At 53.5% G+C, this 15,584-nt stretch overlaps 3 protein-coding genes across 3 annotated transcripts; 2 read left to right on the forward strand and 1 right to left on the reverse strand.

Moving 5' to 3' along the window:
* Positions 1 to 1,007: 1,007 nt before the first annotated feature.
* On the reverse strand, positions 1,008 to 8,472 carry RHO25_011745 (uncharacterized protein; the record flags this gene model as incomplete). The annotated part of the gene is made up of 2 exons (XM_023603165.2): positions 1,008 to 6,486; positions 6,542 to 8,472. 2 exons carry the CDS (start codon positions 8,470 to 8,472, stop codon positions 1,008 to 1,010), a joined length of 7,410 nt encoding a protein of 2,469 aa, XP_023454398.1.
* A 779-nt stretch (positions 8,473 to 9,251) lies between these two features.
* Positions 9,252 to 11,753, forward strand: RHO25_011746 (uncharacterized protein; the record flags this gene model as incomplete). The annotated part of the gene is made up of 2 exons (XM_023603166.2): positions 9,252 to 9,450; positions 9,508 to 11,753. The coding sequence occupies 2 exons, from the start codon at positions 9,252 to 9,254 to the stop codon at positions 11,751 to 11,753; spliced, it is 2,445 nt and encodes an 814-aa protein (XP_023454396.1).
* A 518-nt stretch (positions 11,754 to 12,271) lies between these two features.
* MCM2 (MCM DNA helicase complex subunit) lies at positions 12,272 to 14,981 on the forward strand (the record flags this gene model as incomplete). The annotated part of the gene is made up of 3 exons (XM_023603167.2): positions 12,272 to 12,374; positions 12,427 to 14,663; positions 14,721 to 14,981. 3 exons carry the CDS (start codon positions 12,272 to 12,274, stop codon positions 14,979 to 14,981), a joined length of 2,601 nt encoding a protein of 866 aa, XP_023454834.1.
* Positions 14,982 to 15,584: the final 603 nt, after the last annotated feature.

Consider the following 15,584-nt stretch of genomic DNA (forward strand, 5'->3'; position numbering starts at 1 on the left):
ATCTCTGCCTTGTGCAGCGTAGCTAAGGCGCTCTGTCTCAACAAGCGAAGCTACTGCCGGATCAGGTTCGTGAGAGAGGTCGCAGAGTGAGCGAATCACCCAGTTTCCATTGGCTGTCCGCAGCTAGGGTGGCGATCTTGCAGGGATTATGGGATGTGTGCATGTGGGCAGAATAAGGGAGATAGAAACTCACTTCTTTTCCAATCTGTACATAGTACAGCGATCTCTGGTGTGAAAAAACATCGTCCTGATCAACTTGATTGCCTCCGTTCCAATCGTCTCTAGAAACATCACAAATTTCTCTCGCGGGATATTCTTCACATAGATATGGAAGTCGCCGAGGCTGTAGAAGAGCGGTTGAGATTCGCGACGAATCTGGCTATTGAGATGGAGTAGGGACCAAGCCGTTTTGGTATGGAGCCTTGGTAGGAAGGTTGCTGGGATCAATCGATTGAGGCGAGCGGACTTTCTCTGGCGTCGGATTTCGATCCGAGCATCCTTGAGGGCGAGTTCGAGGATTTGAAGGCGAAGTTCCGTGGGAAGGCCTGGAAGGGAGGCTTGAGGGTATTGAGACATATTCGCGGAGTTGATGTGTCAGGATCCAGTTGCGGAGTACTCCATTCTTATATTGCTTCTAGCAAGCGTACGCGATGGGGTGAGGTGATGTAAAATTTGTGCCTTGCAGATAGTGGGGCCGGGATATATGGCCATACCGCTGTTGTGGAACCGAGAACTAGGCGTCAGCGGCAGCCTTCTCTTGCAGGCTGGGCCGGGCAGGTGTATCAACAAGTCTTGCAAGAAGCTAATCTATCTCGCCTCAAGAAGACGTACCGCCGCAGCAACATAAATACAGCGAAGCAGGTTCTGTGATGCCCGAGGAAATCTTTCATCGAGACACAGAGACCAACAACAAAGTACAGCGAAAAAAATCCTACCAGTTCCTGTCGCTAATATAAACCTTCGCAAAACGTCGTCTGGATTCGTTGCGGTAAAAACAGTTCATCATTTCAGTCATCGCGTTCATCATTACTTCCCTCCTGCCTCGACTCGTCCCCGCTCTGGTCGAAATCTGCTGCACGTAAAGGCGTGCTCCTCGGAGGCGCTGCAAAGCCTGCTGGGACGGAAGTCACAGAAGGGACACTACTGCCAGCCGCGGAACTGCCAGAGACAGATCGTGCGAGTGGGGCGCCTGGACTCCCAGTACTACTCCCGGTATTGGAACGTCCTCCAAGTCCAGGACGGGCAGCAGCTCTCGAAGGCCGGTTTTGCAGTTCGCGGATTTGCTGCTCGACAACCTTCAACTGATCTCGCATTTGCGTCTGGGCTTTGGGCTTCTTTGCCATTTCCTCTGGGGTGAGATGGACGACTGTGCTTCCACGCTGAGCACTACGCGGTCTCTCTGGTGGGTCCTTGAGGCTTCCGGCGAGCCCAACCCCAGCTACGACACCGTTCTTGTGTGCCTCGTTTCGGAAATCAATGTTCTCTTTGGCAGTTTGGTCTTCGCGCCTGGCCTCCTCGTCCTCAACAGTCGACACAAGCTTGTTCGCCTCGTCTTGGAGGTTTGGAATCGACTTGGCGGGCTGATGGAGGTAGCTCTCCAGCATCTGCTTCAAGGTATCTGCACGTACAGGCTTGGCGAGGTAGTTGTTCATGCCTGCTTCAAGGCACTTTTCCCGATCTCCACGGATAGCAGAAGCCGTCATTGCGATGACCAGTATGTCTCTCACGCGCGGGTCTTCGTGCTTACGGATCTCCCGTGTCGCATTGTAGCCATCTAGAACGGGCATCTGAACATCCATGAGGACCAAGTGGAATGGATTGCCGTCCGCTGAAGCTCGTGCCAATGCATCCACAGCCTGCTGTCCGTCCCCGTACGCTTCGCAATTGAAGCCAAGCTTCTTCACAAAGTTGATAGCAATACGCTGATTGATCAGATTGTCCTCTGCGATGCAGACTTTGAGCTGATCACGAGGAATGCCTTGCAGGCTGACTACAGCACGAGCCCCTGGTCCATCATCCACAGCAGGCGGTGTGAAAATGGCCATAGGGTCCGCCTCTCTTCCGTGCGGAGTCGTGCCAGTGTGCTCGTTAAGCTCGGATGCGTGGACTTTCTTGAAAGTAAGGCTGAACGAGACAGTCGTCCCTACGTCTGGAGTGCTCTCCAGCCAGATTTGTCCCTTCATGACGTTCTCGAGGATTGCCTTGCAGATGGATAAGCCAAGACCAGTGCCGCCGTAACTTCGTGCTGTGCTAGAGTCGGCCTGAGAGAAGGGCAAGAATAGCTTCTTCTGCTGCTCCTGTGAGATTCCAATGCCAGTATCAGTGACTGAGGTGGTGACCTTGATGTAGTTTTCGTCTTCCCAATCGACCTTTGCGCGTACAGTCACACTGCCTCGCGCCGTGAACTTGTAAGCGTTGGACATCAAGTTCATCAGGATCTGATGCAGTCTGACCGGATCACCCATGACGACCAGGTCCTTGTCAATGTCTAATTCCGTCTTCGTCACAAGGTTCCTCTCAATGTTTGTATAGGAGAGGGCCCTCACGACTTCAGAAATGGTCTCTGTCAGGCTGAGTGGCACACTGAATACTTGCATCTTTCCGGCCTCCAGTTTCGAGAAGTCTAGGATGTCGTTGATCACACTAAGCAGCGTATCCGCACACACCCGAATGCTGTCGGCATGTTCTTCTTGTTCTTTCGTGAGGACCGTGGCTTTGAGCATTTCAGACATGCCGATAACGCCGTTGAGCGGCGTCCGCAGCTCATGCGAGACGTTAGCCAAGAACATTGACTTCGCCTTTGCCGCTTCATCCTTCAGTCGAACCATTTCTTTCGCTTCTGCCTCAGCAGCTTTCGCTTTTTTCTCTTGCTCTTGCGCCTGTGCCAGGGCTTGCTTCTGAACGATGAGCATGCTTGCATTACTAGCCTGCACTCTCTCGGATCGCTTGAAGAGAAGCGCATTGGCGATCGATATGGCGATCTGGTTGACAAGCAGTTTTAGCAGAGTTACTGTGCGTTCCGTGAAGGTGTTCGGCTGAGCCTGGCAATAGAGACTGCCAAGAAGTACGTTCTCTCCGTGCAAGATGGGTATCGAGATCATGCTTGCTCCATCAGGGTTCTGCTCGAGCCATGAATCCGGCACGTTCGAAAACCTCTCGTCGTCTAGCACTTGCCGCAGGAAGACCTGTTCTTTGAAGCGCAGCACGTACTTTGTGACTTGTCTCGCCACCGGATCCTCGACATCCTCGAGTGGTATGGCCATCTCGGGTGCCTCGATATTATCCGGCGTACCCACAGATGCCACACACCATTCCCCTTGATCGTTCTCTACAACAAGACCGACCAGCTCTGCACCCGTCGAGTCGACGATGATGTTTGTGAGCTTTGATAGCAAGCGATCGACATCAAGCTCGGACGAGAGCAATTGACTGGACTCCAGAATACCAGCAAGGTCGATCATATCCAACCCGACGGCTGAAGACAGCGCAGCAGGAGGTTCCTTGTCCCCGTTCATGGCTGTAGTCTGCGAGTGGGAAGGCTCGAGCCATTCCTCAGTCCTCTCAGCCGAGGTGGGAGCTGCCCCATGGCTCGCCATGCGCTCTAGTCTGTAGGTATATGCCGCACCAGCAGATGCGTCATGAGCGGTCTGCGTTGCAGCATCCGCGTTCGAGAGGCTCTTCGTGCCGTACAAGAGGTACTCATATTTGTCCCTGACGTGGTCGGCTTTGCCATACGCACCAATACGACGATAAGCTGAGATAGCGTCAAGCAAGATTCCGCGGGCAGGCCTCGCGGCACCCATTCGGACCAGCCAGTCTGCGTAATGCTCCAAGGCGAGACCCTCGTCAAGGGCCGTGTTAGTGATCAGAGCGTGATCGACGGCTTTCTCATAATGCTCAAGCACATGGGCGTAATCGTGAGTGATGTCTGCAACCTCGGCGTCCAGCAGCGCGATATACGTTACGTAGTTCGCATCGTTAGCACTTGCCACTATCTCACATTGGGCTCGATAGTGCGCGACGCGAGCTAGCACTGCTGCTTTGTCCGGCCGGTCTGGATTTTCGCGGAGTGAACCAATAAGAGCCAGCGACAGGTAGAACATAGCCGAGTACCTATAACGCATGCATAGCAAACCATCCGTCATTGACGAGAGCTTTTCGCCAAGCTCCAGTGCTTCTTTGTAGTGGCCAAAGCGGTATAACGCAATGAGCTGATATGTCAGGTAGATGGAGAGTGGGCGCTCCGGGTTTGATGAATGTGCTCTGATGTATCGAACGTAGTCAATGTCGGAATGGTTGGTATCAGTCAAGACATCGGGAGCTGATTTGTAGTATGTCTTGCCCGCCAATGCTCGAGCATACTGTCGGACGCCCATCAGAAATACGCCGCCTCTTAGGTTCTGTTGCCACTCTGGGAACTCGTCGCTGATGGAAACGATGTACGCCTCGATTTCGGAGACGCTTTCAGAAGCCCAAAGTCGATAAGCGGCCATAACGCCAATGTTGAGAAGATGCAAGATTTTGTCACCTGCTATCGAGGCAGCCTCCAGCCCTCGATTCAGGATCTGGAAGTTCTCACGGAAACCCCACTGGATATGACCGACGAAGGTGGAATATAGGGTGAGTGCACGTCCGATAGTGTAGTACTCCTGATCGAAGTGGTCCACTATCTGATGAGCACGGTCTGCGAATTGCATTGCCGGTTGAACCATACTGAATCGCCACACACTGATGGCCGCGAGATTCACGTAGCCCAAAGCCACCTGAGGATACATCCCGCGTTCGAGGTACAGCTTCATGATGGTGAGCGTGGCATTGTAGAACAAAACAGGGTCGGTCCAGTATGCTGATGATTGGAGTTCAGTAAGCAGAGCACCCAGAGTCATTAGGCCTCTGTCAATATCTTTTGCCTCAATGCCGCTGAAGTCCATGCTGACCTCCTGCAGCTGTGGAAGGAGTCGCTGAAGCTCTTCATCACATTCTTCAAGCGACCGGTCCTCTATAGCCAATCCAAGGTCTACAAGAGCCTGTCTTAGTCCTTCGAACGCGGTCTTGCTGTCGCCCTTCTGAACGTACATGCGGCTGAGAATGATAGCCGCAGGTGCCTTGTCTGTTGCGTGACGTGCATGCGAGAAGACGGCGTTCAAGAGTGTTGTTGCATCTTCATACTCGCCGTTGTACCAAAATGCCTCAGCCGCGCGAATGAAGAGTGTGAGTGTTTCGGCATAGGTCGCGTCGCCGGTCTCATCGTTCCATGGATTCTCTGGTAGCATTTCCAGGCATGCCTGAAAGTAGTACAGCCCGGACTTTCGCGCTCCTGATTCCTTGGCCGTCTCCGCTGCCTGGTATAGCAGCTCTCGAAAGTGTGTCTTCTTTGGCGCTCGGCGTTTGATTGCCTTGATGCCCTCGCAGACATGTCGTGCTTGCTCAAACAGAACCTTGTTGGGCTGGTTGACAGGGTCATATGGAAGGTGCTTCATCATAGACGACGCGACAACAAAGTGCATTTCTTCGCGCACGTAATCGTCGCACAAAGCGTCAGCTGCCGCAACATATCGATCGTGACTGAACTTGAAACGATCTTCATCTTCTGTCGGCATGACGATGAATGAGGAGAGTGCCGTCTGCAGCCCCGCCACAGCATCTGTCGATTTGGGTGGGATGAGAGGCTGCGGCGCAAGATCTGAGCACGCACAACTCATGACCCGCTGCAGTACTTTGAATTGAAAGCTGTTGCCAACGATGGCGGCCCATGCCAGTACTGATTGAGCATCGATAGGCAACTCGCGCATGCGTCGCAAGATGAAGTCGTTAGTCGAGAATCTGTTGCTGTCGGGTGTCGAGAATTCCTCGAACAGCTTGTCCAGACTGAACTCCCAGTGGCCACACTTCCAGCAATAGTAGATGCATTTCTTACGATATGCAGAGTCTAGCATTTCTCGAACGAAAAATGGATTGCCCTGCGTTTTCTCCTGTATGACCGCCACGAGTGGAGTGACGTACTCTGCTGGACGGTGGAGTGCCTGTGAACAGTATTGGGTAGCCTGGTCGTCAGTGAAAGGGCCCACTGTCACTTTCGTCGCTCTGTCGAGCAGCCTTGTTATGGTAGGATCCGTAATTTTCTCCTCTCTGTAAGTGAGGATCAGCACGATTGGAATGTGGCTTTTCACAATTATGTGCAGCAGCTCCAAGCTTTCTGGATCTGCGTATTGCAGATCGTCCAAGCAGAAACAAACGAATCTCTGCACGGCCAGCAAGCGGAGCACGTCCAGAAAGATTGACATAAATCGAGATGACTTATTGGAGCCGCCAGAACGCAACCACTCCTGAGTACTGGCCGCGTTGCACATCTTCCTTTCCGGCATCTGTCCCAACTGCCCGTTGGGCGAGCGCTCGGCTGGGCCTTGATTGGCCATCTTTCCGTTGACTGTAGGCGACAGTAGCCAAAGCGGAAGTTCTAGGTAGGTATGTAGAATACCCCAGTATCTGCAACATAAACATTAGCATTCTGAACTGGTTCTTCGGCTGATGAACTGCTTACGGTCGGGTGAAATTGCGGATGTTGTCGTGAAAGGTTGTATTCACGTCATTTTCTGAAAAGATCTGTCGAAATAATGAAGACATTACTCTGACCACAGGATCGAAAGGCGCCTTGCGGACCGGATCGAATTTTGCTGTCGTGAAATAACCATGCTTCCTGATTTGGCTCTGGATGCTCTGAATAAGTGCCGACTTGCCAAAGCCGGCTTGACCACAGATGCCGATGATCTCCGTCCTGCCCTTCCTCTTAAGTTTCTGTGCGTTGCGAAGCATTGTGCTTGGTTCTGAAGTTATGCTGCCCATCTGATAGCTGGATACAGTCCTGTACAAGCTCTCGGGTGTCGCTCTCGCTCCCGACCCGAGACTGTCAAAGGAAGCGTCTCTCCGTTCGGGTCCATGTATGGTGCCATCTTCGTTTGTGGAAGTGGCAGAGGAAGCCATGCTCCCTGTGCGTGCAAGTGTCTCCAGACGATCCTGGGAGACTCTGCTGAAGCGATGGTGCTCCGGCGCTGTCGACTCCGGGATAGACGTCAATTTCGTATCATCGCGACTGCGATCACGATCCGTTGAGGATGTGCTATCACTCATGATATCATCAAGTAGGCTCGCCGCTTGAGGATCAGTTGACATGATCGACGAGCTGGCGGAGCTCAATGTGTACAGACCCTTTCTAGAGATGGTGGCGCGAGCAGCTCTTGCTGCTGCCCTTTCGATCACTTCGATTATCTTGTTACGCTGGCTGTCCCGGCCTACAAGATCTGAAGGCAGCACGAAGAAGCACGACACATCCTTCTCGCCGAGCTTGAAGCTTGCCAGGGCGTCTAGATCGCCATCCGTCAAGATTTGTTTGAGCTTTTGCAAGTCATGCTTGACACCAGTGGTCGAATTGTAGCGGTCATCCATGTTGCGTGCGGTCATCTTCTGGATGAGTCTGGAAAGCACGTCTGGCACATCCGACCTTATCGACGAGGCCAGAGGTATGCGTCGGGAAAGCACGTTCTGCATGATGTCCAAAGGCGATCGTCCCTCAAACGGCGGCTGCCCAGTCAACATGGTCCAGAAAAGTATACCAAGTGAATAGATGTCGGTTCGCGCATCGGGCTCGGCAGGGAGTCGACCAGTCTGCTCGGGGGCGATGAATTGCAAACGGTGCTCCACGCCACGCTGGGCCATCAAAGTGGTCCAATTAGCAGAGGTCAAGCCGTGCTCGAAGCTCCGAACCCCAGAGCCAAAGTTGATCATGCGCACGATTCCAGATTCCTGATTGAAGTGGAAGGCATCGCCTCTGATTTCTCCGTGTACGATATCATGCTCGTGGTGCAGAATCTCGAGGCACTCGCTGGCACCTATCGCGACATCCAAGAAGGTGAGCAGCGCGACTTGATCATGGCGCTGGATTTGAGGTGAGTCTGGCGTCCCGGAGTAGAAATTAGCGCCAAACGAGACCAGCTCCTCTAAGTAGTTCCTTCCTGGCGCTTCTACGATGGTAATAGCCAGAGGTACCTCCCCCGACTGCCGCGCAGGCAGACGGAAGAAGTCGAGGGGCCGAACGAAATGTCTGTGACTGTCGGACGAATTGAAGAGCGTCTGGCACAGCTTGGTCTCACGCTCAAGCCGCAAGATCTGTCTTGACAATCGTCCGACCACCCATATATCCTTCTCCTTCTCTTCATCTGGAGTGTTGGCATCATAGTCGGATCGGGTCCGAATCGATGAGGGACGAGAGCCCGGATTCGAGGAGGTGCTCGTCTTGCGCGCAGCACTTGCCGCCTTGGACGGTTTCTTGCGACCAAAGAAATGCCAGTCGTCGTAGCTCGAGTGAAAGGGCGGCATGCGATCGTTGAACTCGTAGCCCGGAACATCCTCGCGTAGGCGCTCGTAGAAGCGTTTGAATGGAGCCACAGTGGTGTCGTGGTCGGTCTCGCGCTCCATATTCGCTCGTCTGCTCACGTACTTGCCTAATAGCAACCAGCCGCTCTCATCGCCTACTCCGAATGAATCTGTGACCCTGTCTCACTTCATGCTGTCGCCGCCGCTGCACATCTGTTCGTTGACCCGTCGAGCTCCAGTCAACCTGATCTTCGCCAATGCACGTAGATTCTCGTCGGCGCTCTCGTTGGAGATATGGGCACGAACTCGCAAAATGTCAAGGCCGATGGATGAGGACGAGGCGGCGGACGCGGGTGGAGTTGCGCGTGTTAAGGTTTCGGTGCAAGCTCTCAGCTGTAATCAACTCTTCGACATGCACTGGACCGTTGCTGCCCGGTCCCCAGACGATGCGGAGATGAGCGCGAGAAGGAGCGACTATCAGACAGCGGGCGCGACTTGCAGCAGAAGGAAGCAGTGGAGAGGATGACTATGCGCAGAGTGAGAGCTCGGTCAGCACTCGCCTGGCACACGAGCTGTCTGCCGTTGCTGCAAGCTGCTGCGTGTTTGGCGAGACGATGCAGCTACCAAACAATCCCTGCCACGCCTCCCATTCTATGCGGCGGCCCGCTCATGCACGCTCTCACATAGCCGTCTAGTCACCGATCAGATCAGATCCGCACATCTCGACACACGTCGGTCTCGACTGAATGCCCCGATATCCTCGTACGCGCCGCTGCCTGCTGTCACTGCTCTGGTCACAGTGAGCAGAGCCCGGCACGTGTCCATCCGGCGGGGAGGGGCCTCGATGAGGCGGGCATCCCCACACGCGAGCAACTCTCGCCATGGACCCAGCAGCAGCAGATGCCAGTCGCCGCCATGACGGTCGCGGAGAACATGATGAGGCGGGCGAGGACGAGGAAGAGCAACAACACATCACGCGCCCGAGAGAGCTGCCTGCCGACCTGCCGCGCTCCCTAGACGATCGAAAGAGCTACAGCTATGAACCACCGCAAGAGACTGAATACTACGATGCATGGCAGGGTGTGTGCGCCCACAGTCCATCGATGTTGTGATGTACGTGTTGCTGAGTTCCCGTAGGCCAATCGCAGTTTTTGACTGCGCCCACAATCGCAAAACCCTTCAATCTGTCCCTCAACGATCCCGATGATGCCTTTGATCGAGACTTCGGCGATGACGATGCTCGCATTGCAGCCATGATGGCCTCGCAGGCCCCACGCCAGAGCGATGCATTGGAGAGTCAGGAGGATGACATCCTCCAGGACGAGAAACTCACACGAGAGAAGAAGGCGCAGGCGCTGCAGGACTTTCTCTTCATGGCTGCCAGCAACGATGATGTGTCGAGGGTGCATAGGCTTGTACGGGGTCCTGCATCGCAATACGTGGAGATAGATGGCGTCGATGCCGAAGGGACACCACCACTCGTGTACGCAAGTTGCTTTGGACATAGGGATGTCGTACAGACTCTATTGGATGCAGGTGCAACTGTTGACAATCAAGACAAGAACCAATGGACGGCACTCATGTGGGCCATCACAAACTCCCACAAGGATATTGCCAAACTTCTCCTCGATCACGGCGCATCGACTGATGTGAAATCGTCTAGTGGAAGGACGCCTCTCGACTTCGTGCCTCCTGGCGGAGAAATGTCAGACTTCCTCCAGGGTAGTGGCTATAGCATTGGCACAGTCGGAGTGACGGAAGACTTCTACAATGCCGGCTTCTCGCAAGATCGGTTTGAAGAAGAGCTCGCAGAGAGCGAGCAAAGGCGACGCATGATGATGGAAAGTGCAATTAATCTGGAAGTCGATCTTGGAAACTTAGGTCTGGACGAGACTCCCGAATCGCCCGAAGACTTTGAAGACGGCGAGGAGTTCGATTGGACGCGATGTCTTAACGACCAGATGTTTGTGTTTGTCGAAAATGACATTGAGCGTATCCTTGATGTGGTAATCACGAAGATGACACCACAAAGATCTGCAACACAGAAACCGGTGCCTGCGAATGTTGTCTTCTTGGGTGCGCGATACGCCCACTACCACTCCAGCGCTGAGCTGCTGACAGAATGGCTCGCTACTGCTCAGGACAAAATATATGATATCGTGGATCGCAATCAGTGGGATATGACCATGCTTGCTTTCTGGCTGTCGAATGCTACACTGCTCCTATACTACCTCAAGAAGGACACCGGACTGACGGAAGCCACCACGCAATTCCAAGCACAGATGGCGGAGTTGGTCCACGAGATCTATATTCTCATTATACGCGATGCTGAAAGGAGAATGGACAAGGTACTTGACGCTGCCATGCTCGATCACGAAACGATACCGGGTTTCGAAGATATCACCTTCCAGAACGAATGGAAATTCCTCAAGAAGAAGAGTACTGTTAAGCCTGAACCGATGGAAAAGAGGTTCCGACCACCATCGCCCAAGCGTAAAGCCCAGGTTTCGCCCCGGAACATCACTTCGCTCTTGTCATCTACACTCTTTGTCCTCGATTTGTACGACGTGCACTCTGTCATCGCGGCACAGATACTGTCGCAACTTTACTACTGGCTGGGTGCAGAGATTTTCAACCGAATAATGTCGAACAAGCGCTATCTCGCCCGCACCAAAGCAATGCAAATCCGCATGAACATCTCGATGCTCGAAGATTGGGCACGCACCAACAACAGACAGCCTGAGCACTATACGAATGGTGAAACAACGGCCACCGGTGAAGCGACAGTAGAGACCGCACGACGTCATTTGGGACCTGTCGTGCAGTTGTTGCAATGGCTACAGTGCTTCTCGTCGATGGGCGAGGATCGCGACGGCATGGAGACGACGCTACAGCAGCTACCGAATCTGTCTGTAAAGCAGCTACTGCACGCTGTCAAGCATTATCGCGCAGAGGTTGGAGAGAAAACTCTAACACGACCGGCGTTGCGACATATTCAGGAGGTCAAAAGCAGGCCCAAGCCCATCCACCCTGCCCTTGCTCCCGGCGCAAACAACGACAAAGATCTTCCCCCAACACCCGCTACACCGACTTCGAAGCAAAATGGTACCCCTGCTTCTCCCATCGCGCCAGGCACTCCTGTCTACGACAACGAGGATGATGTACCTGAAAGCAACCTGATGAATCCAGCACTGTTGCTTCCCTTCCATCTACCGACGTCAACGGACATGCTAGTATCGTATGGAGCAGGCTTTGGTGGGGTTAACAAGGAGAGAGAGAGGAGATACATACCTTCAGTGCCGCCGGAATTCCTGTCGAAACTTGATCCAGGTGGGGGGCGGAATCTGTATGAGGGAGTAGACCTGGGAAACGATAGCTCGTAGGAAGGCGTTGTCCAGACCAGAGTAATGTGGCATCTGAGGAATGTGAGGCGCGGTAGGCGCGGACACGGCATATCAAACATCGGAGCATAAGATCAGTCGAGCAAATCATGACAATTGGTGGTGCATATGCGTCCACATCATTTATTCCCTCGATGCACTGTATGCATTTACACGCCATTTCCGCATTCAGGAGATGTTGAATATTCCGGAAGACCGCTTAGCAGTTCTCTCTCAATGAGCTTTAGGATGCATCTCCAAATCTATAGGTCATCGTTGGTAGTCCCTCATCCCGTTGCAACTGGAGTCGATTTCTGGCACTTGGCTGCACGACTTTTGGCCTTGCCACGACGCGTCTTCGCGTTGACTTCGCGTAAAGCACTTCACGCCCACCCCTGCAAGCGCTTCAAGCACTGTCCCGCATCCAATTCAATTGCGCAAACAACACAATGAGGTACACTTGAACGATCCACATCATACAGCCCCGACTTACAGTATTCAGCTCACCACTACGACCCAGCATGTCTTCCGCGAACAGAGGGCGTCCCGCCGCGGGCGGACGCAAACGTGGCAGAGATGCAGAAGACGACATGCCTTCGTCTGCAGCTGCACCGCCATCAAGTCGTGCGTGCAATGCGATATGGAACTCGCAGTGGACCTGACTGACTCCAAACAGCTCCTGCCTCGTCTCCACCGATCTTTCCCGGCGGCGATGATATCGAAGAGGACGACAATCTCGATCCGGAGGACTTGATTCAAGACATTGACGATGCAGACGAGATGGCAGAGGACGATGCAGGCATTGACCTCTTCGCCGACAACTTTGATCGCGACTACGACCGCCGAGACGACGAGGGCTATCGTGGAGCAGACATTGACGATGAAGAAGAATACGAAGCAATGGATGCGGCATCGCGGAGAGCACTCGAAGCTCGACTCAACCGTCGCGATAGAGAACTGGCACGAGAGAAAAAGCTGCCAGGAGCCTTTTTGCCCGATGAAGAGGAAGACGTAATGGATTTGACGCGACAGCCGCGAAGAAGACGACACAGATTTGATGAGGATCCAGATGATATGGACATGCAAGAAGACATTATGGCAGAGGAATTGTCCTTGGAAGCACTTTCAGATGTCAAAGCTGCAAGCTTGACGGACTGGGTTTCTCTGCCGGCTGTCCACAAAACAGTCGCTCGCGAGTTCAAGTCCTTCTTGACCGAGTACACGGATTCTGCGGGCACATCTGTCTATGGTGTTCGCATCAGAACGCTTGGAGAAGTGAACGCAGAGTCTTTGGAAGTCGACTGGGATCATCTCTCGCAGTCAAAGCCGACATTGGCTTATTTCTTGGTCAACGTGCCAGCCTCAATTCTGCCGATCTTCGATGCTGTTGCCCTGGAGGTCGCTCTTTACCACTACCCGGACTACGAACGTATCCATTCCGAGCTGCATGTCCGCATTACCAATCTTCCAGTTTCTTACACCCTTCGACAGCTACGACAAAGTCACTTGAATTGCCTGCTGCGAGTCAGTGGAGTGGTTACCCGGCGAACTGGCGTATTTCCACAGCTGAAGTACGTCAAGTTCGACTGCACCAAGTGTGGTATCACGCTGGGCCCGTTCCCGCAGGACAGCAACGCAGAAGTGAAACTATCCTTCTGCCAGAACTGCCAATCCCGGGGACCTTTCACGCTCAACAGCGAGAAAACCGTGTATCGTAACTACCAGAAGCTCACCCTGCAGGAATCACCGGGAACAGTTCCAGCAGGTCGTCTCCCGCGACACAGAGAAGTCATCCTGCTTTGGGATCTCATCGACTCAGCCAAGCCAGGCGAGGAGGTCGAGATTACTGGTATCTACCGCAACAATTACGATGCGCAGCTTAACAACAAGAACGGCTTCCCTGTCTTTGCGACGATACTGGAAGCAAATCACGTCGTGAAGACTCATGACCAACTGGCCGGATTCCGCTTGACTGAAGAAGACGAACGCAAAATTCGGCAACTCAGCAAGGACCCGAAGATCGTTGACAAGATTGTGCAGTCGATCGCGCCCTCGATCTATGGTCACGAGGATATCAAGACTGCTGTAGCACTTTCGCTCTTCGGCGGTGTGGCAAAGGTGGCACAGGGCAAGCATGCGATTCGTGGTGACATCAATCTACTGCTCCTTGGAGATCCGGGAACTGCCAAGTCACAAGTCCTGAAGTACGTCGAGGGCACCGCCCATCGAGCAGTTTTCGCAACAGGACAGGGTGCTTCGGCTGTAGGTTTGACAGCCAGTGTGCGAAGGGATCCTCTTACCGCCGAATGGACGCTTGAAGGTGGAGCACTGGTGCTCGCCGATAAGGGCACATGTCTGATCGACGAATTTGACAAGATGAACGACCAGGACCGAACGAGTATACATGAAGCCATGGAACAACAGACCATCTCCATCTCGAAGGCCGGAATTGTGACAACACTGCAAGCTCGATGCGCAGTTGTGGCAGCGGCTAATCCAATCGGCGGACGCTACAACGGCACTGTGCCTTTCAGTCAGAACGTCGAGCTGACAGAACCCATCTTGTCTCGTTTCGATATCCTTTGCGTCGTGCGAGACACCGTTGATCCCGAGGAGGATGAGCGCCTGGCTCAGTTCGTGGTCAACAGCCACGGAAGAGCACATCCTGTAGAGGGAGCGTCCTCTCTAGGTTCACAGACACAAACCGATGCGCCACAAAGCATGGACGTCGATGGGGAGGAGAGCACAAGCGGGCCCAAGACTGTCATACCTCAGGAACTGCTTCGCAAGTACATATTGTACGCGCGTGAGCATTGCCGACCGAAACTTTACCAGATCGATCAAGACAAGATCGCTCGACTTTTTGCTGACATGCGACGAGAGTCGCTAGCGACTGGCGCATACCCCATCACTGTAGGTCTTGCCAATGCTTCGACATGATCCATTTTCCCCTGCTAACAGTCCCAATAGGTCCGCCACCTCGAATCCATCCTTCGAATCAGCGAGTCCTTCGCGAAGATGCGCCTGAGCGAGTATTGCAATTCTCACGATATCGATCGTGCCATTGCGGTCGCCATTGACAGCTTCGTTGGCAGCCAGAAGGTTTCGTGCAAGAAGGCTCTTGCGCGAGCATTCGCCAAGTACACGCTGAACCGACCTGGTGCTAACAGAGCTGCTGCTGGGGGAAACCGACGAGGAGCGCGAAGTCAAGATGTCGCTGCGAGTGCGTAAAAGATTAGAGTGAGGGGATGCCCGTTTCAAAGAATTACAAATGTGGCGGCGTGGTGTTTGGCGTTTTTGCCGATGCGATGATCGAACGATACCTGGATGGAATGGAATGTAGGAACTGTCCGCTTGGAGATGCATGTAGATGGGGCTAAATGCCATTGATGCTGCGATCGGATTTCGCAATCCAAACAGAGAAAAGTCCCAATAATGCCGACTATCCGCGAGATGCTGTGCATATGGTATGTACTGTACCTCGGAGGTAGCTTCTAGCTCCAGTTCACCCGCCTCGTCTTGGCGCCCGGAACTTCCTCCTCTGCTTCCAAGGCTGTCCAAATTCCATCCACAATCCCTCTAGACCATCATCGCTTCGTCTGTTGAAGTCTACACGCGTTGCGTAGACCGCACATTACCGTTCGCCACGGCTACTCTTGAATTCATCCTGTGTGCATCGTCTCTCAGGGACCATGTACGAGACTGAGAGGAGAGTTTACAGAATGAACGCCGTGGGCTAAGCTACTGCACGATACAGATAAAGCATGTCCAGATCTAGTCTCATGTGACTCCATACAGCCAATGAGCCTGCTATGCGACTCAAGCGGCGCCTGT

Source organism: Cercospora beticola, chromosome 8 (assembly GCF_033473495.1).
Source record: "Cercospora beticola chromosome 8, complete sequence".
NCBI classification, from domain to species: Eukaryota; Fungi; Ascomycota; class Dothideomycetes; order Mycosphaerellales; family Mycosphaerellaceae; genus Cercospora; species Cercospora beticola.